General features: G+C 38.2%; 1 protein-coding gene across 1 annotated transcript; it reads right to left on the bottom strand.

Annotated features, from left to right (window-relative positions):
• Positions 1 to 11,874: 11,874 nt before the first annotated feature.
• LOC118369823 (forkhead box protein G1-like) lies at positions 11,875 to 15,238 on the bottom strand. The gene has a single exon (XM_035754548.2). The coding sequence runs from the start codon at positions 15,233 to 15,235 to the stop codon at positions 14,177 to 14,179; it is 1,059 nt and encodes a 352-aa protein (XP_035610441.1). The 5' UTR covers positions 15,236 to 15,238; the 3' UTR covers positions 11,875 to 14,176.
• Between the last annotated feature and the right edge of the window lie 7,204 nt (positions 15,239 to 22,442).

Genomic DNA, 22,442 nt, shown 5'->3' with positions numbered 1-22,442 from the left:
TTAAAGTCCTAACTTCTGCATTTCCTTTATTCCTGCTGCCAAAAAAAGGCACATGAAGACAGAGGCTATCATTTGTACCCTTTAGATGTTTACATTTCCTATATATTTGTACTTACTTATATGTAGATTGTCTGCCTAAATAGCAAATGTTGTATACAATAGCTATGTAAATTGAGAAAGATGTAGTAAATTAAACTCACATGTGGTCTAGCTGAGTTGGTAGAACATGGCGCTTCCTACGCCAGGATAGGGGGTTCGATTCCTGAGACCACTCATACTTAAAATGTATGCACGCATGACTATAAGTCGCTTTGTAGAAAAGCGTATGCTAAATGGCATATATTATATTACATAAAGGTGTGATATTCCAATGTGTCTGATTTTTCATCAGTATATGCACACTTGCCCAGTTCAGCAACCCATTTAAAAACAACTTTGCAGTGATTAATTACGAAATTATCTTACTCAACTATCAACTAAAAGATTTAGATGCTAAACCAGTAGTTTGTCATTGATGGCATTGTGTTTCTCTGTACCTCAAAAGGCGCCTTTCTTTTCCCAGGGTGAGGATGGCACGGACGCCATGTTGTAGCTGAGGCCGTATCTGTCATTCAGCTTGCCCTCGCCCTCAACTCTCGTTTTCCACACAATTTTAGTGAGAACTCCAACTATTCCACCTTTCGTCTTTGCACACCTTCCTACACATCCTCCTTCTCCACAGTGCCTAAGTGGGAGCATAAGGGACTCAGACATCACTGTCTGTATACTAAAAAAAATCTCAACCTATCCAATTCAAGCTCTTTCATTGGTTATGTACAATCTCACCTCGTTTTCATTCCAGCTTTCAAGAGGTCAAGGCTTTCATAACTACAAAAGCTTGGCAATTAGCCTTGAGCGAGCAAGATTTACCCATGACTTTGTCACAAAAAGAGTGCATAAGGTTATCAATAAATTAATCAATGTTGAATATACGTTAGGCCAGCACTTAACAGCTATTGGGAAAACAATTCTGGGGAAAATTCTGGAAATGTGATGGTACGATAAAACAGACATGTTTGTGGTATTTTGAAGTTATAACCAAATCAACATTTCATTGACAGTATCTTTCCCAACACTATGAAGTTAACATGAATGATTATGAACTAAAGGCACTGAAAATGACATCCGCCAAATAGTATTTTTATTTTTTATATTTAACCTTTATTTAACTAGGCAACTCAGTCAAGAACAAATTCTTATTTACAATGACAGTCTAGGAACAGTGGGTTAACTGCCTTTTTCAGGGGCAGAACAACAGATTTTTACCTTATCAGCTCAGGGATTCAATCTAGCAATCTTTTGGTTACTGGCCCAACGCTCTAACCACTAGGCTACCTGCCGAGTAGAACTGACAATTTGCGTACTTTAAATCAGATGGCATTTGAAAGCATGCATACATAACACACTGCAATGATGGGAAGAAGTGGAGTGTGTCAGCCAACCTTTGTTTTTGTAAATGGCGAACCCTAAACGAAGAAAGCTCAAATGGAGGGACAGGGAGGGTAGAGTCAGGAGATTGTAGGCATCTCTGAAAACCAAGATTGGAGCTCTGAAAATAAAGCCAGTAGAAGATTGAAATAATTCTAATTAGAAGTGACTGCGTGCCAGTGATCCATGCTGACTATTAGTGTTGTCACGGAACCCTGCGGATGCAACTGCGCATGCACACTGGCGCCCTCGCTTCACTGCCAGTTTGGGGAAGGTCATCTTGCCTGGGTGTGCATGCTCCCAGAGCCAACCGTGGTTCTATGATTATGCACGCAATCCTTACCAGGGGCGGGGGCGAAACGTGGCCATGGAGGTTTAAGCACATCGATTTCTGCTTGTTTGTTTCAAAATAATGTAGAAATGCCCCAGAAAACCGAAGCCAATGTTGCAAGGTCACCAATGTTGTTAGTGATGTAGATTGCGGGTTCAAGAGGTCGACCTCAGCCAAAGCGCATTTGAGTTTGTGCTAAAATGGCATACAACTACTAGCGATCTCAGATTTTGACTTTGCTTTATGTGTTATTTGGAAACCCTCAATGCTCATCTTTTATAGGAAATGGACAATGAAATAGATTAGAAATATTCTGGTGCTACTATTCCTGCTACCAAACCTTTTTAGTCTTTCAAATTCAATAATGTATATGATTTATGTTAGTAATTTAAACAATTATTTAACAGTGGTACCACACTAGTTGCGGCATCCATTTTTTTAACTTATAAATTATTGACATATACCCATTGATTCTTGAAGAATATAACTCATAAATCCCTCATCAACTTGGTTAAACTGCCGTACCCCATCAGAACTCAAAATATAAACTTGTTTAACTACAATATTTGTAAACAAAGTAAATGTAAACAAACTGTATACCCTAAAAACATGGTTAAAACTATCATTTTAATATTTTAATATCATGGATGGCCAGTCCTTGCATCCATAGCTCTGTCTATTCATTAAGAGTTGTTACATTTCTCCAGCTGCATCCCTCAGCTTTTTAAAGAAACTTTGTTATTGTTTAACCTACTTTAAGCTAAATGTTTTGACACAGTTTAAGGAACCATAGTAAAAGAATCCTATAGGATTAGTGGTTTTTCCAATAGAATCATATATGATCCTTGCAGTCCTACAGGAGTTTGTGTCACCTGTATCAGAATCCTATTTGAATTAAATTGGACTAAAAGTAATCCTATTGGATCCTATAGAATTCTCGCAATCCTATAGGATTTTGTATCACCTCTATCAGAATCCTATTGGACTACTTTTTCCCTATTGGAATTCACAAGTAAAACTGCACCATTTTGTTTCTCTCTGTCGTGGAACACACTTTCATCATTTAGATAAAACGGTTGTCTTTGCCATTGTGTTAATAATGGGTGATTGGGTAGAATATTTTCTAACCCATTGGGTATCACTTCACCCTCATATGCCATGTCTTGAAATATGCAGACAGACGGATTAAAATAAAATGTATCCTATAGGTTTTTGACAAGTCTAGTAGGATTTTGTCACCCCAATCAGAATCATATTATAACATTTTTTCTGACTTAAACCCATTAAATTATGGTCTGTTGTCATTAGTTCCAGTACAATACAACAACATTACTTTCTAAATGTTAATTGATCGGAAAAAACAGTTCTATATTATTTTTTGTTTTATTCGCCTGTAAGAAAGCCTGTCCCTTTAAGAGTGACTGAGGAAGTCACAGCTTGCATGAGCTTGCAGTGTTAATTAGCCTAACTCCCAAGTTTAGCTCGCCACCTGTGGCTGTGCAGACAATGTCCAGGTTTCTAACGTTGTTATTCGAACTGTTTTATCCTTTACTGTGTGTGATTTCAAGAACTGTGAGTGCAGTATTTGTTTCCTTATGTTCCCTGACGCACTTGCCAATGTTTTAGTCATATTTTCGTAATCTTACAGCATTTTATGCACTCATTTTTATGCTAGCTAATAACTACTGTTAGCCAAATGTTGCCTGTCGGCTGACGAGCAGGATATCCAGCTTGCAAAGTTGTAGCCATTTGTGTGTCATTTTTGAGTCACTGTATTGTTATTGCAGATGAGATTTTTTTTCTTCTCTTTGCTATTGCTAAATATATGTGCCTTATTATAGACAAGTCGACCCGTTTTTATGATTTCTGGTAGATCCCTAGTAGAAAAATCATATTAGATTTCAGAACCAGTCCTATCGGATTTTATCCTATAGGATCCTATTGGATGCCAAGACAAGAATCAAATAGAAAAAAACAGTCAGGTATTGGAACCAGTCCTATTGGACTATACATTTGTATAGGATAGATTCCAAAATTAGATGTTTTTATTGGAATCCTGAAGGATTTTTTGACTGGGGAATGTGGATATTTTAAGACTATCAAAGGTCCAATACATTTTAAGAAAGTTTAAGATAATTTACTGCATGTCTATATAATTTAAAAACGCTAAAATGTTATTTGGAGAACAGAAAAAACAAGAAAAAATGTACTTAGCCTCTATCACATTGGTTGCTTTAGCGTCATTCACCTCAGTTGATCTACAAATATGCAACCTATTAGCTATAAAATTAGCCGCTACTAATTAGCTCATATTAACTCAGCACCAGGATTAAAAACTATATTTTAATACTTGCTTTTAATACTTGCTGTACAGAGGCATCTGTTAGTAAAACAAGTATTTTATTAACAAAAGCTAAACAAATAAGTTTTCTTTACATAACTTTTTGTTGTTTTACAGATACTTTCCTGCATTTCTACGCATTTTGCCATGGGGTATGGAGAAATGATTGCAGTTTTAAAAGCTTATGCCATGTTAATATGATATCTGAGTGAAAGTGACTAACAAAATCAATGGGGGCCCCCTGGAGGTCAGGGCCACTGGCCACTGGCCACGTGCCCTGCATGCCCTGTCGGTAATTTGGCAATGATTACAACAAATTAAGATAGCTGGCTAGACTAACTAATTTACCAATCTACAAAATGACAGGGGCTAATTGAGTTGACTGTCTGTTAGTGACATACTGTATAACAAGAGGAAAACGACTGATGTACAACCAAATTTCGAAATTGCACCTTGTGTATTCTACTATTCTAACTCTCAACAGTAAGTTGAGACCCTGACTTAGTTATTACATTTTTCTTGAAAAAATTACAGAGGTCCATACCTCAGTGTCCCCATATGTAGCTACAGCCCTGATGCCGTGTAATACTAAAGACCAAGTAGTTCCGTTTTATGTTGTCAGAATACTTTTCTGCTGTGAGTTTCAGTTTCAAGAGTTTTAATGTCACATTCACAGGTACAGTGAAGTGCCTTTCTTGCAAGCTCTAAACGCAACAGTGCTGTAAAAAATAACTAAATAATACTAAAAATAACAAAGTAGAACACAACAAATGAGAAATGGAAATAAGAACACGATAAAATAAGCGTACTATATACACAGTCAGTTCCAGTTCCATATTTACAATGTGAAGGGATATTGGAGTGATAGAGGTAGATATGTATAGAGGTCAGGTGAATAGGCATCACAATATATGATAAACAGAGTAGCTGGCGCGTATATGATTGTATGTGAGTGGGTATGCGTGTGTGTAGAGTCAGTATAAATGTATGTGTGTGTGAGCAAATGATGGAGTGAGTGTTGGAGTGGCAGTGTGCATGAGTGTGTAGAGCCCTGTGACAAGGGTCAACTCAGATACTGTAGTCCTTGTAGCCATTTAGTTAGCTATTTAGTAGTCTTATGGCTTGGGGATAGAAGCTGCTTTCCTGAATGTGTTATAGCTCTGGATAATATACTGAATAATATAGTGCATAGGGTAAACAGGATTGTTTTTAAATAATAGTTTACAGTACGGCTATGAATATCACAGATAGTCAATATTGATCTTATAGAAATGTTATTACTAACTAAATTAAGTTACTCTTTTCTGACTCATCCTCTTGAAATCCTTAATCAATAATTTTATGATTTTTATGAAGTGAGCTATTTTGGGGCTATGTTTCCTTTATAAAATGTGCAAATAACAAAAATAAGTGTTCATCTAGATAGCTACTGTATATTTCTTCTTCAAAACAAACCCTATTCTTATCATTTTTTTCTGTCATTTCTGCAGATGTTTTAGAAGAAATGTTAGGTATGCATTATGGCAGATAGCTTTCTTCAAAACTATTTTCCTTATTCATTGATTGATTCTCATTCTACTATGGGAAGTAGAATTGTTTTTACAATTCTACAAATATTTCATGTTGGTGGGGGGGTTTGGGTGATGAATGAAGTGGTATTAAGCCATTTCAGGTATCTCTAACTTGTACAAATCCACAAGTATATTGTCATGGATTCCCCCTGTTCTGCTGCTCTTTCTGTGCACCAGCTCCTGAGGTCTACGTCACCGGCCTCTAAGTGTCACTGAACTGTTTCATTAAGCACACCTGGTTCCCATTTCCCCTTCTAAGTAATTGTATATACAGTGAGGCAAAAAAGTATTTAGTCAGCCACCAATTGTGCAAGTTCTCCCACTTAAAAATATGAGAGAGGCCTGTAATTTTCATCATAGGTACACTTCAACTATGACAGACAAAATTAGAAAAAATATCCAGAAAATCACATTGTAGGATTTTAAATTATTTTTTAATGATGGTGGAAAATAAGTATTTGGTCACCTACAAACAAGCAAGATTTCTGGCTCTCACAGACCTGTAACTTCTTCTTTAAGAGGCTCCTCTGTCTTCCACTCGTTACCTGTATTAAAGGAACCAGTTTGAACTTGTTATCAGTATAAAAGACACCTGTCCACAACCTCAAACTGTCACACTCCAAACTCCACTATGGCCAAGACCAAAGAGCTGTCAAAGGACACCAGAAACAAAATTGTAGACGTGCACCAGGCTGGGAAGACTGAATCTGCAATAGGTAAGCAGCTTGGTTTGAAGAAATCAACTGTGAGAGCAATTATTAGGAAATGGAAGACATACAAGACCACTAATAATCTCCCTCGATCTGGGGCTCCACGCAAGATCTCACCCCGTGGGGTCAAAATCATCACAAGAACGGTGAGCAAAAATCCCAGAACCACACGGGGGGACCTAGTGAATGACCTGCAGAGAGCTGGGACCAAAGTAACAAAGCCTACCATCAGCAAGGGCATGAAGATGAAACGTGGCTGGGTCTTTCAGCATGACAATGATCCCAAACACACCGCCCGGGCAACAAAGGAGTGGCTTCGTAAGAAGCATTTCAAGGTCCTGGAGTGGCCTAGCCAGTCTCCAGATCTCAACCCCATAGAAAATCTTTGGAGGGTGTTGAAAGTCTGTGTTGCCCAGCAACAGCCCCAAACATCACTGCTCTAGAGGAGATCTGCATGGAGGAATGGGCCAAAATACCAGCAACAGTGTGTGAAAACCTTGTGAAGACTTACAGAAAACGTTTGACCTCTGTCATTGCCAACAAAGTGTCAATAACAAAGTATTGAGAGAAACTTTTGTTATTGACCAAATACTTATTTTCCACCATAATTTGCAAATAAATTCATTAAAAATCCTACAATGTGATTTTCTGGATTTGTTTTTCTCATTTTGTCTGTCATAGTTGAAGTGTACCTATGATAAATTACAGGCCAGTCGCATCTTTTTAAGTGGGAGAACTTGCACAATTGGTGGCTGACTAAATACTTTTTTTGCCCCACTGTATGTGCCCTCTGTTCACCATTGTCTTGTCGGTTATTGTTGTCTTGTCGGTTATTGTTCCCATGTCCGCTGTTCTTGTGAGTACCTGTGCTTTGTTGTTTCGTCTTTTGTGCTGCGTGTATTGTGTACTCATTATTATGGGTCTCGTCCCGTCCCGTGTATTGTTATTATGGTTCTCGTCCCGTGTATTTATTAGAGGTTTAACCTCCCTCTTTTGTTTGGGTTACATCCCTGTGGTTTTGTATACATGTTTGTTTTGGGCTTCTTCCCTGTGCCTTTTCATTGCATGTTGTTTTTTTGGGTGGAGTATTAAAACCCCCTATTAGGTATTCCTGTGCCTGTCTCCAGTCATTTATACAACGTAACATATATACCCAAATGTATACATATGATTACACCAAATGAGTGGGGATTCAGACGTACTATTGTGCAACCACACATAATGCATATAAACTAATGCTGTTGAAATGTTGCACGATTAAAATAATATCCAATGTTTTCATTGGGTTATATTAAGTTTTGAATGTATATGCTATATTCATGGTATCAACATTAATCTCATATTGTTCCTCGTTTGTCTTTTAAATTACTTCAATAATGCACCCTAACTTCCATGGGTCTTAACAAGCACATTCAAATTAATTGGACATGAACTTCACATGAGTTCATAAAGAACTCAGTGTCAGCAAGTTCATGTATCAACATATTTAGTCTTTGTTTTAATTCAGGAATGCCCGTCCATGACAAAGATGCTAGATGTAGTAAATGTGTATTTATTTTGGAATGTAATGATGGATATCTGATGTGTCGGTAAGTTGCCTCCAATTTTAGAGCAATACAAATTGTCTCACAGATTTGTCCTGTAAATCTGTATGTCTGTCAAGTGAAGATATATAAAGGATGAAATGGAAGAATAACAATTTTATATTTGTTGTTGACTTTTAGTGTATTTAAGTGCATGTGTTCTCAGGGATGGTACCAGCACCCCCTGAAATATGATTGGCCACACTTGTTGCCCACCATTTCTCATTGGGTTATAGCACTGTCAATCTGGCTCAGAGTGGATAGGGAAAAAAATATTTCCACAACAGAGACAAATAAGAAATGTAACTTTCTCTTTCTACAAATTTTGCTCTCACATTTGAACAGTTGGAGCTATTCGCTATTATGACCACATTCCTGAAAGGTAAGACTCAGGAACACGAATGTGTTCAAAACACATACTCTTAACGGGCCATTTAGCAGGTCACCACCATTATGCATTAGATATGAAAATACAGTTTGGATGCCAATAGAACTAATAATCAACATTTGAGTTGCAAAAGTATGTTTTGAAAATGTTATATTTCATGTATTATGCACGTCAGTCCTATTCCATTTTCATTTCCAAAACGTTGTTCAAAGTAGCCTTAAAGACCTACTCACCTGATTTACTTTACAAAAGGCACATCTGTGGTCCAGGTATCCTCATGACATGGCACAAGTGGGGTTTAGGCCTTTCCTCTTTTGTTCTCTATTGTACCTCAAGTAAGAGGAGGAGGGACTGGTGACCAAAGCACCAGTTCCAATCCATGCACCAATGCTGTTTAACAAACTCCAGGCATATACATTTGTTTGATGACCTGAAAATGGAGCTCTTTGGCCATGCACACCAGTGGTGGGTTTGGCATCGAAATGAGAATGCATCACTAGAAGAAAAACATACCTGCTGTATAATATGGTGGTATATCTTTAATGTTATGTGGCTATTTTGTTTCCACTGGTCCTGGGGTCTTTCCATGGGTCGAGGGCATGAACTTTACCCAACAACCTGGTTGCAACCTTCCAGCAAAACAATAACCCCAAGCACACATCAAAATCCACAAAGAAATGGTTAGTTAGCCACAAAAGTCACAATGGCCATCTCAGTCTCCAGACTTGAAATCCATTGAAAACCTGTGGTTTGAATTGAAGAGGGCAGTCCATAAGCGCAGACAAAGGATATCAAGGATCTGGAAGGATTCTGTATGGAGGAATGGTCTAATATCCCTCCCATTGTGTTTTCCAACTCTCAGTGCTGTCATCCTTGCAAGGTGAGGTATTGAAAATGGGGGTGGCAATAATTTTGACCCCTACCTTTTTGAGAAAAAAAGAAAAAGTCTCTTTCTCTGAGCAATTGTATTAATATAAAATAATATATTTTCCCATTGTTTTAGAGCATACAATATAGCTCAGTATTTTAATTATTTATTTTATTCAGTCATTCCCATCTTTATCACCCTCTGTTCTGTTGTATTGGATTTTACCCAACCCTGTAGTATTTAATTTAGGCCAAAATGTGAATTTGTTTGCCATGTTGTCTTGCAATATTACTTAACAGCCTTGTTGCAAACAGAAAGCATGATTTGGAGAATATTTTTTAACACAGGCATCTTTCTTTTCACTTTGTATTAAAGTGTTTTGGTGGCAGCATCATGTTATTTTTATTTAACCTTTATTTAACTAGGCAAGTCAGTTAAGAACAAATTCTTATTTACAATGACGGCCTAGGAACAGTGGGTTAACTGCCTTGTTCATGGGTAGAATGACAGATTTTTACCATGTCAGGTTGGGGATTCATCCCTATGGGTTATGGATATGCCTTCTGCTCTTAGGGGTAATGGATAGCCATGGTTGGGGCCTAGTAGCCTATAGGCAATTTGACTTATGTTAAATGTTGTGGCTATAGGCTTACTTCTGATGTCATTATTAGATATAACATGCATCTTGTTATGAAACTATTTCATATTAACAACCTCAAGTTATCACTGTAGCGGTTTATTATTTCCTATAATAGTCAATTAAATTAATGTACTCTTAACATGAATGTACCATACCTGCTTGTTGGGTTTAGGCTAGTTGTTTTCTTCTTTAACGCTACTGTAGCAACCAGTTTAAACTATATCAAATTAATATCGGATGAATTATTTCAACTAATCCATAATAACAATGTATCTAAAGTGTTTTATGTGGAAATGTTTGACCGTTCTCGAGATTATAGATTCTTGAAATAGTTCAATTCTGATATCATTAGCCTATGCTCTAGTAGAAATGCAATAATGCATATCAATTGTGGAGGATCGTGACCAAAGTAACCTTATACCATTACAATGCTAGATGTCCAATGTGCTAGCCTATATGACCAACAAACATAAGGATGATCACCCCAAGATAGATAGGTCTATACCCGCACACTGAGTAATCTTGCACGCGTTCTAAAACGTACAATACATAAATCAATTTGATGCACTAATTCTATCCATGGCATGTGGAAACATATGTGTCTTGATAAGGTTTAAGTGAATACATCCTCAAAATAAGTAGCATAGTTATACTTCTACTTTTTATATTCACCTGTTCACACATGTTCCTGTAGCCATGTTCAGACAGCTCACACCGCCAGCAGCATTGTTTGACGCCAGAACAATTCATGCCTCTCTTGGTCCAACTTGTTTTTGTTTTGAAAAGTGCCAACCCCATGGCTATACAATAATCCTGAACACAGGGAGAATGTTGTTGTTGCTTTTCTATAGCATATAAGACATGGGGCATATAGGCTACCCTTTGTGAGATGTGGTGCGGTTCTCTTCACATCAAAGTTCATTCTGATGTTAATTTATTTATTTTCTTATATGGTTTCACTTTCTCTACGTTTTTGTCTCAAACCACCTTTCTAAACATTAGATTAAAATGAGCCCCCATAACAACTCGGACCAACTAGCAAACTTTTGTCTCAAATGAGAGGCATCTTCTCCCACATAGCTTCTGACTACTCATGAAGTAGATTTTACCATTGGGCATATTATTTTGTATTTATATTTTTGGGACGTACCAATTAAATTAATGATTCAACGGAAATATTCGGTTTGAATGGTGTATGAAAGGTAGGCCTATATGCAGCCCTATAACTCAAATAATTTGTATCTACACATATTAAGCCAACACTTCCTGACTACTTTTTGAGTCCATTAGTACACTTTTATTTAGTACCCTATATGTTAATTGTATTTGTGCAAGGCTTGGGTTAGTTACAGACCTATATGGTCCTTAAACATGACATTAATCGTAACTCTTAAATCACCCCCTTACTCCAAACCCTGCAGATAGGGTGGAATCGTTGTAATATAGCCTACATATGATATGTAATATGTAATTTTATGATTAAGTAATATGTAATATTATGAATAAGTCACTTCTGTCCAAATGGTTTTATAACAAAGTAGGCATATGGTTCTACACTAGACATATTGCGAGAGCTTCAATTAATTTGGTCAATTTCAATACATTTGGCATGGGTGGCATGCCTGTGTATTTTAGGTGGAATTGGGCTTAACCATTTTGTAACCTACCATTTTGTACTGACAAAACACAATCAATGTATGTTTATTATGTTTAATATATATCTGCCTATTAATTACAAATTAATTACAAATGAATAGGCATATATATTAAATACATTGTAGCCTATTGCTTTGAAATGAAGAATGGCAGTATATGCCGCATCTCAGAAACATGAAATCTGTAGGCCATGTCATCCCACCGCATAGTTGTTTATGAACAGGAAAAGCGGACATCGATCGTTTCACTGCAGTTGTATCAAATACCATGCGTATCGAAAACTCACCACACATTTCAATTGAATTTACAAATGTTTTTACTATTTTATGACACCATTTATATATTTTTATCCACAGAAATATAAATGATTGACAAAGTAGCCTAATTGCACACAGTACAAATGACCCTATCCTGCCTATTGTAATCATTTGAAATGAATTAATTACTTGGGCTGATGGTCTTGACAGAAACGTTGTACTGTGGTTTGCATTGAAAGGGGAGTCGTTGTTTCAGAAACATAACCTATCCTCTATATTTATATTTTCCCTTCACCTTGTGAGATTCAGCAGCAGAAGAGTATGGGATGAGATGCTTTTAGGGTGAAGACTTTAAGCCCAATTTTACGTGAATTTGCTATCCTTTTCCAGCCATAAAAAATGTGCATATTTGTTTCCGTTGATAAAACACATATTTTGTTATGCTAGCTACATAGGCTGCATATTCTTTCCTCTGACTATAGCGTGTCTGAATGTATAACCCGTACATTAGGTTTGTGTTGTTCTTTCATTCATGCTACACATAGCAAACCTATAGCAAAGTGTAATGTCTTATACTTTAATCAAGTTTATTTTTTTCAAAACATACAGCAACAAAAACAGACAATACTCATACATTAGGTAGGCCTATTCTAACAACAAAAAGTGCAAAACTTTGAAAGAACATTTACAAAAAAATCGTCAACATCCAAAATACAATGTTGTGAAATAAATAAACCTGTATATAGTCTTTCCAACAAAGGAAATAAATCTGTCAAATGTTAGGCCAAAATGTGTGTGAATCAGCGCATTACCCTCCTGAATATTATACTATTTTGCTTGTAAATAGGCCTATTGGATAATGGAATCTTGATTAACTGGTCATTACAATAACAATGCAGAATGTTATTTATTTGGATCAGCGCTTACCAAACTGTGGTTCTGTAGGCCCAACCCCAGTGTTATGCAAACCAGATTCCAGAAGTATCAGTGATGAATGATGTTGTTCTATTTATTTGAATAGGCCTAGACTATTTCAAACCATTATTCTCAGAATGTGAGTTTGGATATAGCCTATTACTGAAAGCGTAAGGCAATTTACAGCTCAGAGTATAGTCTTAATTTACAGGATAAATGTACGTTTTCTTTTTTTTTTGTGTTTTTTTGTTTGTTTTACATTTGAGTCATTTAGCAGACGCTCTTATCCAAAGCGATTTACAAGAGCAAGTAGGGTCACATCGACAGATTTTTCACCTTGTCGGCTCGGAGATTGGAACCAGCGTCCTTTCGTTTACTGGCCCAACGCTCCGCTAGGCTACCTGCCGCCCCACACATGGGCATATTACATTTTTGTCATTTTGTCAGGGTTATATATAGGAAGCTGGTAGGCCTTATCGTATTGTGTATAATTGTAAGGTGTAGACGTGACTAAGAAAAAAATAGGAACCACTGATTTAGATGATAAATGCTATATTGGTGTGGATATTATACGCCTGTTTGCCAAATGTGTGTTTGATGTAATATGACTAAATGATCAGACTCTTAACTTGCAGACCTGAATAGGTAGTAGCCTATAACACCTTTATCAAACATGGCAAGTGTCAAGACAACCGGAACTGGTTTTAACGAGAAACTGAAACCTCAAGTGCTTTATATGAAAGACGTAGGTAGTCCTCACACGAGGAGGAGGCCTGCACTGCATTGTTGTGTCCTTTAATCTACATGTGCTTATTTCGGACCCATCAACAAAATAGGTGACAAAATAGGCTATCATTAATTTAAGAGTACACACAAAACTCTACTTCTCTCTAAATAATAAAATGTGTAGCATACATTACAGATAGGCCTACAGCAGTAGCCTACATTGGAGTCTCTGGACAGAGAACCTGAGAAGATATGACTTTTGTAGGCTTTTATTTTCTCCCGCGTGTCTTAACCCTGATCTGTATGACGTTTTCCCCCAAAACGTTCTAAATTAAGTCTCATATAAATAATGAATAAACTGTATGTTTTTTATTCAATATGCCTACTGATGAATACACTGACAATAAAATGTAAATACATTGTACAATAAATACAAAACATAAATAAATTATTCAAATAATGAAAATCTGTACGATATAAATAGCCCGAAATAAAGTTACCTTTGGCAAGTCTATAGTTACATTTTACAACCCACAGGTAACAAAGTTTGTCTTTCAACGCAAAATAATACATCGTTGCACTTCAGGATACATAGGCTGCTATGGCCATATTTGTTTTGAGGAATTATTGTTTCTGACCTAATTTGTGATCACTGTTTGTTTACCCTATAATTGCCATTTATATGGTGCTTTTGTATGTCCTCCCCATGTTGTCGTTGTGCAATCAGTTTAAGAAAGCATTTGGAGTGACCCTCTTTTGATGGGACAACACTCCTGGAAACCCGCTAGAAATTCCCGGTGAAAAAGACGGTAGGGACGTTCTTAGAGAGTTCGAGATCAGTGTTTGTGGCGAGCTCGTCGGCACACCATAGCCCTGCGCGCTCTGCTGGAGATGCGGCGGCGGGTGCTGGCTCCCTGAGACAAAGTAGCCACTCTGTCCCGATAGTAGCCCAGACGTGCTTACACCGTAACTGTTTGACAAACCCAGAGCACCGACAGATCCACCTAGATGGCGTGTAAGGTCCCCGTTACTCAGCTGGTCCACCCCGGGGAGTAGAGACCCATACGCGTGCCCTTGGTTCAGAAATCCTGCAGATGATCCATTGTAATGGGGATGGTGCAACGATAAAAACGGAGAGATTTGCCAATACAGAGGGTTGTTCGCCCTGTCGTTTATTCCCAAACTGAGAGGCGCAAAGCGTAGTCCCCGTTTCATCGCCAGTTTACCCCTTGAGGTAGCAGAGCGTCTCCGAAGTTTTCCCGTAGTTCCACCAATAAACACATCGTCGCTCGAAGGGTCCAACATCCAGTAGTTCCCTTTGCCCGGGTCGTCGTAATGCCTTGGCACTTTCACAAAACACTTATTGAGGCTCAAGTTGTGGCGGATAGAGTTTTGCCAGCCTTGCTTGTGCTCCCGGTAATATGGGAAGTTCTTCATGATAAACTCATAGATACCGTTCAGAGTCAGTCTCTTCTCAGGACTCTGTCTGATAGCCATCATAATCAAGGCGTTGTAGCTGAATGGCGGTTTATCATATTTCCCATTTTTGCTAGGCTCTGTCGCCCGCTCGGTACCCTCGTCCTCCTTCTTCGGTTTCTCTGGGTTCAAAGGTGCAGATTCCATATCAGGATCCAGAGATTTTTCCGAATCAGAACCCGAAGAAACAGTGTTTTTTTCTGGGAGCACCGAGTCCTGTTTTTCACATTTTGAGGGAAGCAGCAGACTCTTGATACTAAATGAAGTAGATCGGTGCACCATCGGCGGCTCTTTCTGATCTCCCATGCCGGACACTGACAAAAATCTCGGGTTTTGTGTTTAAAAACGAAAAGGTCAGACGCGATCGGATCAGGACATTGCATGCATGAAGGAACTTGTAGGATAGAGAGTAGCCGGGGCTGGGATAGAGAAATTAGTCATTAAGAAGGTTGCGTCTTATCACAAGGCTACATCACTAAAGGGGAGGAGCCTGTAGATTGCTGATGTTTTAACTGTCAACAAATGCCTCTTCCCCATTCGATATTGTTGAAACAAAATAGACTTTCAGTGCACTATATTGATTTGTCAGGATGGCTCAGTTTCCGTATCTGTTTACCATCACCTCATCTGTGTGTTTGTGCGTGCACACGAGCCATCCGTGCGTGCGTACGTGACTGTTTACACCTATGTGCGGTGTGCGCGTACAAGTGTTCATCGTCTGTCGTAGCGAGTCCCCCCTCTAAGGACAATGATGGTTTGAATATGTTTCATGTTTAGGCAAACAATGCATTTAAAATGGGGAATCGAGCATTGTGGGTGCGCTCCAATCATAGTATTGTGCTGGAGTACTGGACACGTCAGAGGCACATCAAAGAGCCTATTCAGTCTGAACGCCGCTACTTCAGCGCCTCTAGTGTAGTGTACTGTGATATGCCTGCACTGAGAGCGCACTATTTGAGCAACATGCATGGAGTGTTTTGTGGCTAAAAATAATTGCCTACAAACAACATTTGGTGCTACTAACGAGCTGTGCATAGCCATACGAGTAACAACTTTGTGTAAGGCTATTATTATTTGCAACAGCCTATTTATTTTTCGACCTCAGAAAAATATTTGACTGCATAACGAAGCCGATAGCGCCTACGACCAGGGTTTAAATTATAATTCGAGGGTTTTGTTAATGTTTACTTAGGCTACATTTTTCTGTACATGTTTACTCCAATTCAAGCCCTTGAGTTGAAGGTAATAATATTGGCTGGTTTTAATATATTCAGTGGTTCACCAGAGGTATTTTAAGAGGTATTTTAAATTATGGAACGTTGAATTTGGGTAAAGTAACCCCTTACCATGTCAAGTGCTTTGAAACCGGGTGAAGAAGCACTGTTACAATGCTATATGAAACATCTGAACATCGATTTTTACACTTTTAGCAAGAATTACATTTATATTACCTCTGTATTTCCAATGTGTCCAACGCCTTCATAAGGGATACGCCTCCAATAGTAGGCCTAGTAGGTAAGAAGGAATAACAAAACAGGCCAGGGACAAGAAAGGTTGTCTGAAATGATTGTAAACAGGTTCGGGTGTTATGTCAGGTGTTATGTCAAATTAAATAATAATTTGCCTGTCTACGTTAAGATATCAATTACATTTTAGTTTTAATTTAAAAAGCTACATTGTGGAGATTATATTTATTGAAACTATTATACTGATTTGTGAAATTAAACTTTCCTTTTGAGAAAAAACACTATGGGGTAATCCTGTACATTTTGTGTCACTGAGGTAGGACTAAGGCTTGGTCTAAAGGACTGTAATCTAACAGAAATGCTGAAGGTAATAACAGGTCTGTCTTCACTCCAGGTTGGTCATTGAGTTACTGTGCTTTTGCAACACTGCATACAAGAAGACTGTTGTATACATAGGGTAGGTATAATTCCGAATTAAGCACACTGAACTTTTATTCTGGTGTATTATGTTTTCCTTTATCTACAGAGGCACAGAGCTCACCCATGTTTCCAGGTTAAATTGAATATTAATGATAGTCCCATTTTTCCCCTCTAGTATTGAGCAGGTCTTTGGAGCTGGGAGATAGGTGATGCACTGAAGGCATGTGATGGAACATGTGGGCCTACCAAGTCTTTAATGGTCTACATAAGCAAACTAATGTGTAATGGCACGTTTCCACTCGGAGGCCTGGGGGGCAAATTGAAGCTATCCTCCCTGGCCTGGCACTGGTGAATTTCCCCTGTATAGTGACACAGCAGAGTTGCTGCTTTCAAAACATTAAGATGTATCGTACATTATCTCCATTTAGCTATAATCACACAGCTATTAAATTGAGATAGGGCTATTGTAGAAATGGGTTATTGGATGACATTAACCTCTCAGTCAAGTCATTGCCATTGTTCTGTAGGGAAACAATATAGGGAACAATATAGGGAACCACTATACACCGTACATCAGTGTGTTACCACAGACAGTCAGTTGACAAGTGTTGGATAAAGTCAATAAATCATTGATGATTTACCATACAAGATACAAGCGTGTATTTGCTCTTAAATTAGATAATAGTATCTTTCCATTTCCCCCAGCAGTCCATTCTTCCACAGCTGCACAGATTAAAGCAGTGTTGCCACAATATTAACTATGAACTATTTAAGATCAGGTTTCAAGTGCAAGATTATAATTTTTTGGTGTCACTAAACATGAACTTGGCTGACACCCCTCTCATCCATTTGAAATCATGTGTTCACAAGGGATGGAGCGCGAGGACTTTGGAATTAAGTCATGTAAGAGTCCTTTTAGAGAGGTTTTATTTTCTTCAAGCTTAGTGTTTATATTCAATTAGATGTTCGTTTTGAGTGCCATTTAATTTATTGCATCCAATTTCCCCTTTTCAAATCCTGGGAATTCTGCCCTTTTTGTGTGGAAAAAACAGGGTCTTTTAGATTTGATTGTTTTGAGTGAATAAAAAAAAACATTGCATTCTCTACCTTTTTGAAGTGGCGTCACAAATCGGTCAACCGTTAACCTTTTAAATGGAATATGACAATGTCCTATCATAATGTCACATTCAATATCTAGAAACAGATTCTGGCATTGTCTGTCATTAAAGTTCAAAGTTAAAACGCAGCTTTACTCGAGTACAAAGATGGTCTTGATGGACAATAAAGAAAAAGACCAGTGTCAAAACATTAGTCTGGCGCTTAAAACAGGACATCTGAATGTCAGAGCGCCCCCTAGGGATACTTCCAGGATCTCACATACACATACTGTTAAATACTTTTAAAGCCAAACCTTATACACCAACCCCAAACAAAATCAGTCAGAATCGCCAGCAGCTTTGGGGTCATCCAAAGTTTACTGCTATTTATAGAGCAGCAAGCAGTAAGGAGCACCCTCCAGGGCTACGATGGTAACTCCCCCCACACAGCATCCTGGGACGCAGGGTGATTACTTCAGCTCCGTTTAGGGGTTGAAGATACACTGCAATGAACCAGGATGTTCCCACAGGTAAATTATAGCGACCGTACACAGACAGAACATCCTATTGTGGGCCTTCTGCTGTTCTAAATCTGGTCTGTGTGGTCACACATGCTCACATGAATGGATTTTGTGTGCGTGTGCGCCCTCAGAATCCTCAGTAACACACACGCACACACACACACACACACACACACACACACACACACACACACACACACACACACACACACACACACACACACACACACACACACACACACACACACACACACACACACACACACACACACACACACACAGAATATGTATTTATATTGGTAATTAGATCATGTTGAAATTTGTCTCAGCAGTAATAAGGCTTAGTTCTTAGGTTCATTGTCTGGAACGCTTTCAAGAGAACATGAGGCTAAATCTGCCATGTTAGGTCAGAAGCTATTGTTTAATCACTGCTGATGGCGGTTGATGTTAGGGAAACCACAGTATTGCTCTTCCTTAAAGTGGAACTGACTGCGTTTGAACTACTTTGCTGATATGAAGCAAACAGATAATAATAATATCAGTAAAAAATATCAAATTCCTAGTTTATGCTTCAAAACTTTATAAGCGGTTTTAAAAAATATGTTATATTTGACTCAAATTTCCATGAAGTAAGGCATTGTTGGCAGAATGGATGGATGCAGTTCAATACATGATTCATATAATTCACCAATACATTTTTTTGTAGTCCAAAAATTGATATCAGGTTGTAAATCATAGCTGGCCTGGTACATTATTTGTTGCCTCCACCCATTTGGGATGCACTGTTTCAGTTTCAATTACTCAATATTTTTAACAAAAACGAACGACTGTAACTAAGGCTGAGAACATCAATAAAATCAAACTAGCAAGGGCAATGATCACAAGTCAGTCAAAACGTGGCTAGCGCACATGTGTCAAACACAAGGCCTGCGGACCGAATAAGACACATAAGCGAGTAGAAATTAGTCAACAGTTGAGTCATCGACTTTATGAAATTACAGCCTGATGCATTCGAATCGCTCACATCGGTGAATTGATCTTAAATTGCTCTGCTTTTGTGTGTTCTTTCTACAGCATGCAGTGGAAGGAAAGTGTAAAGACACATGCCACAGTCCTAGCTAGGCTACTAAAATGTTGCTGTCTGGCTTCGGTTTTTAAAGCTTGACAATTAATAACCAAGAAACAAAACCTGCAACAAAACACCATGCAAATGATAAACATGTAGGCCTATTACAGCAACATTTGAGTAGTCTTTGCATAAGTATTCAGCTCCCTGAGTCAATACATGTTAGAAAAAACTTTGGCATCGATTACAGCTGTTAGTCTTCTTGAGTAAGTCTATAAGAGCTTTGCACACCTAGATTGTGCAATATTTCCCCATTATTCTTTTCAAAATTATTCAAGCTCTGTCAAGATGTTGGGGATCATGGCTAGACAGCCATTTTCAAGTCTTGGCATAGATTTTCAAGTAGATTTACTTTCAAACTGTAACTTGACGACTCAGGAACATTCACTGTCGTCTTGGTAGGTTGTTGTGTTGTAGGTTTTTGTCCTGCTGAAAGGTGAATTCCTCACCCAGTCTGGTGGAAAGCAGACTGAAACAGGTTTTCCTTCAGGACTTTGCTTGTGCTTTGCTCCATCCTGTTTCTTTTTATATAAAATAAATCCCTAGTCCTTGCCAATATCAGGATTCAGCCACCACCGTGCTAGAAAATAAGGAGGCAGTTACTCAGTGATGTGTTGTGTTGGATTTTCCCCAAACACAACTTCAATATTTTTTTTTTGCTCCTGCTGCTCTGTATCATTCCATTTCTCCAAACGTCAAATGTAGAAGTTAAGGGTTAGGTTAATACACTCCGAATGGTTAAGGTAAGTTTTAAGGTTAAAGCATTATGTTTAGGCCCACCGAATGGTTAAGGTAAGTTTTAAGGTTAAAGCATTATGTTTAGGCCCACCGAATGGTTAAGGTAAGTTTTAAGGTTAAAGCATTATGTTTAGGCCCACCGAATGGTTAAGGTCAGTTTTAAGGTTAAAGCATTATGTTTAGGCCCACCGAATGGTTAAGGTAAGTTTTAAGGTTTGGGATAGGGTTAAAACATTACGGTTAGGCACTCATTCCAAATGTTTATGCCACTGTTAAGGTTTGGGATATGCAGTGGTGGAAAAAGTTCCCAATTGTCATACCTGAGTAAAAGTAAAGATACTTTCATAGAAAATTACTCAAGTAAAAGTGAAAGTCACACAATAAAATATTACTTGAGTAAAAGTCTAAAAGTATTTGGTTTTAAACATACTTAACGTAAATGTAATTGCTAAAATATACTTAAGTACCAAAAGTAACATAAGAAATAATTTCAGATTCCTTATATTAATCAAACCAGACGGCACTATTTTTTATTTATTTTTTATTTATGGATAGTCAGTGTCACACTCCAACACTCAGACATCATTTACAAATGAAGCATCTGTGTTTAGTGAGTGCACCAGTTTAGATACAATAGGGATGACCAGGGATGTTCTCTTGATAAATGCTTTAATTTGACCATTTTCCTGTCCTGCTAAGCATTCAAAACATAACGAGTACTTTCGGGTATCAGGGAAAATGTATGGAGTAAAAAAGTACATTATTTTCATTAGGAAATAGAGAGAAGTAAAAGTTGTAAAAAAATATATAGTAAAGTACAGATACCCATAAAAACGACCCCCCCACCGCCCCCCCACCGCCCCTAAAACAACAGTGTCCACAACTGGGATCAAACATACAACACCAAATCTTCTAACACCATGACTCTGGATCAGAAGGTTGTCTTTTCGATCTGTCGAGGACGCCATTTTTTATTTATTTTAATTTTAACCATGTCCCAAACCTTAACCCTTACCTTAACCGTCCCAAACCCAAACCCTGTCCCAAACCCTATCCCAAACCTGATCCAGAGTCAAGGGACTACACCAACACCATAGCAAAACCCAAGCCTAATTGATAGTAACAGTGCTCACCATTGCCCCTAGCGGACAGTTTAATTTGTTTTCCTGACGTCCTCAAGACATGGATAGACGTCCAATTTCGATATCAATCTTGAATGACCTGGCTGGTAGTAAACTACCCAATATCTTTTATATTGTTTTTCACACTGTGTAATCATATACTGTATTCTTCACATAGCTCATTCTAATATATCTAGTACATTGCATTTTGTTACACTGTTTACATATACACTGGATTCTCGACATAACTCACTGTAATATACATATATTTGCTGCACTGTTATGAGCTAGTACCACAAGCATTCACTGCACCCGCTATAACATCTGATAAACTGTGTACGTGACCAATCAACTTTGATTTGATTTGAATATAAGTACATAGGGTTGTATAAGTTCTTCCCTTTAATAGGTGATATCAACACATTACAACCAAAATATAACTGAGAGGTGTCATAAAGGCATAAACATAACAATAACTTTCAATCAATCCAATTTCAATGTCACATGCATTGTAAACAACAGGTGTAGACTAACAGTGAAATGCTTACTTACCAGACCTTCCCAACAATGCAGAATACAATAAAAAATAAATAATAAAAATAGAAAAATAAATATTAACACAAGGAATAAATACACAATGAGTAACGATAACTTGGCTATATACACGGGGTACCAGTAACGAGTCGATGACGGCTTGGCTATATACACGGGGTACCAGTAACGAGTCGATGACGGCTTGGCTATATACACGGGGTACCAGTAACGAGTCGATGGCGGCTTGGCTATATACACGGGGTACCAGTAACGAGTCGATGACGGCTTGGCTATATACACGGGGTACCAGTAACGATGTCGGCTATATACACGGGGTACCAGTAACGAGTCGATGACGGCTTGGCTATATACACGGGGTACCAGTAACGAGTCGATGACGGCTTGGCTATATACACGGGGTACCAGTAACGAGTCGATGACGGCTTGGCTATATACACGGGGTACCAGTAACGAGTTGATGACGGCTTGG

This window comes from Oncorhynchus keta, chromosome 36 (genome assembly GCF_023373465.1).
Source record: "Oncorhynchus keta strain PuntledgeMale-10-30-2019 chromosome 36, Oket_V2, whole genome shotgun sequence".
NCBI lineage: Eukaryota > Metazoa > Chordata > Actinopteri > Salmoniformes > Salmonidae > Oncorhynchus > Oncorhynchus keta.
The sequence above is the reverse complement of the archived record's forward strand: the minus strand, read 5'-3'. Positions and strand labels throughout refer to the sequence as shown.

Excerpts from the sequence above, each read along its gene's own strand:
- LOC118369823 (XM_035754548.2), bottom strand. The coding sequence starts at position 15,235 with ATGGGAGATCAGAAAGAGCCGCCGATGGTGCACCGATCTACTTCATTT.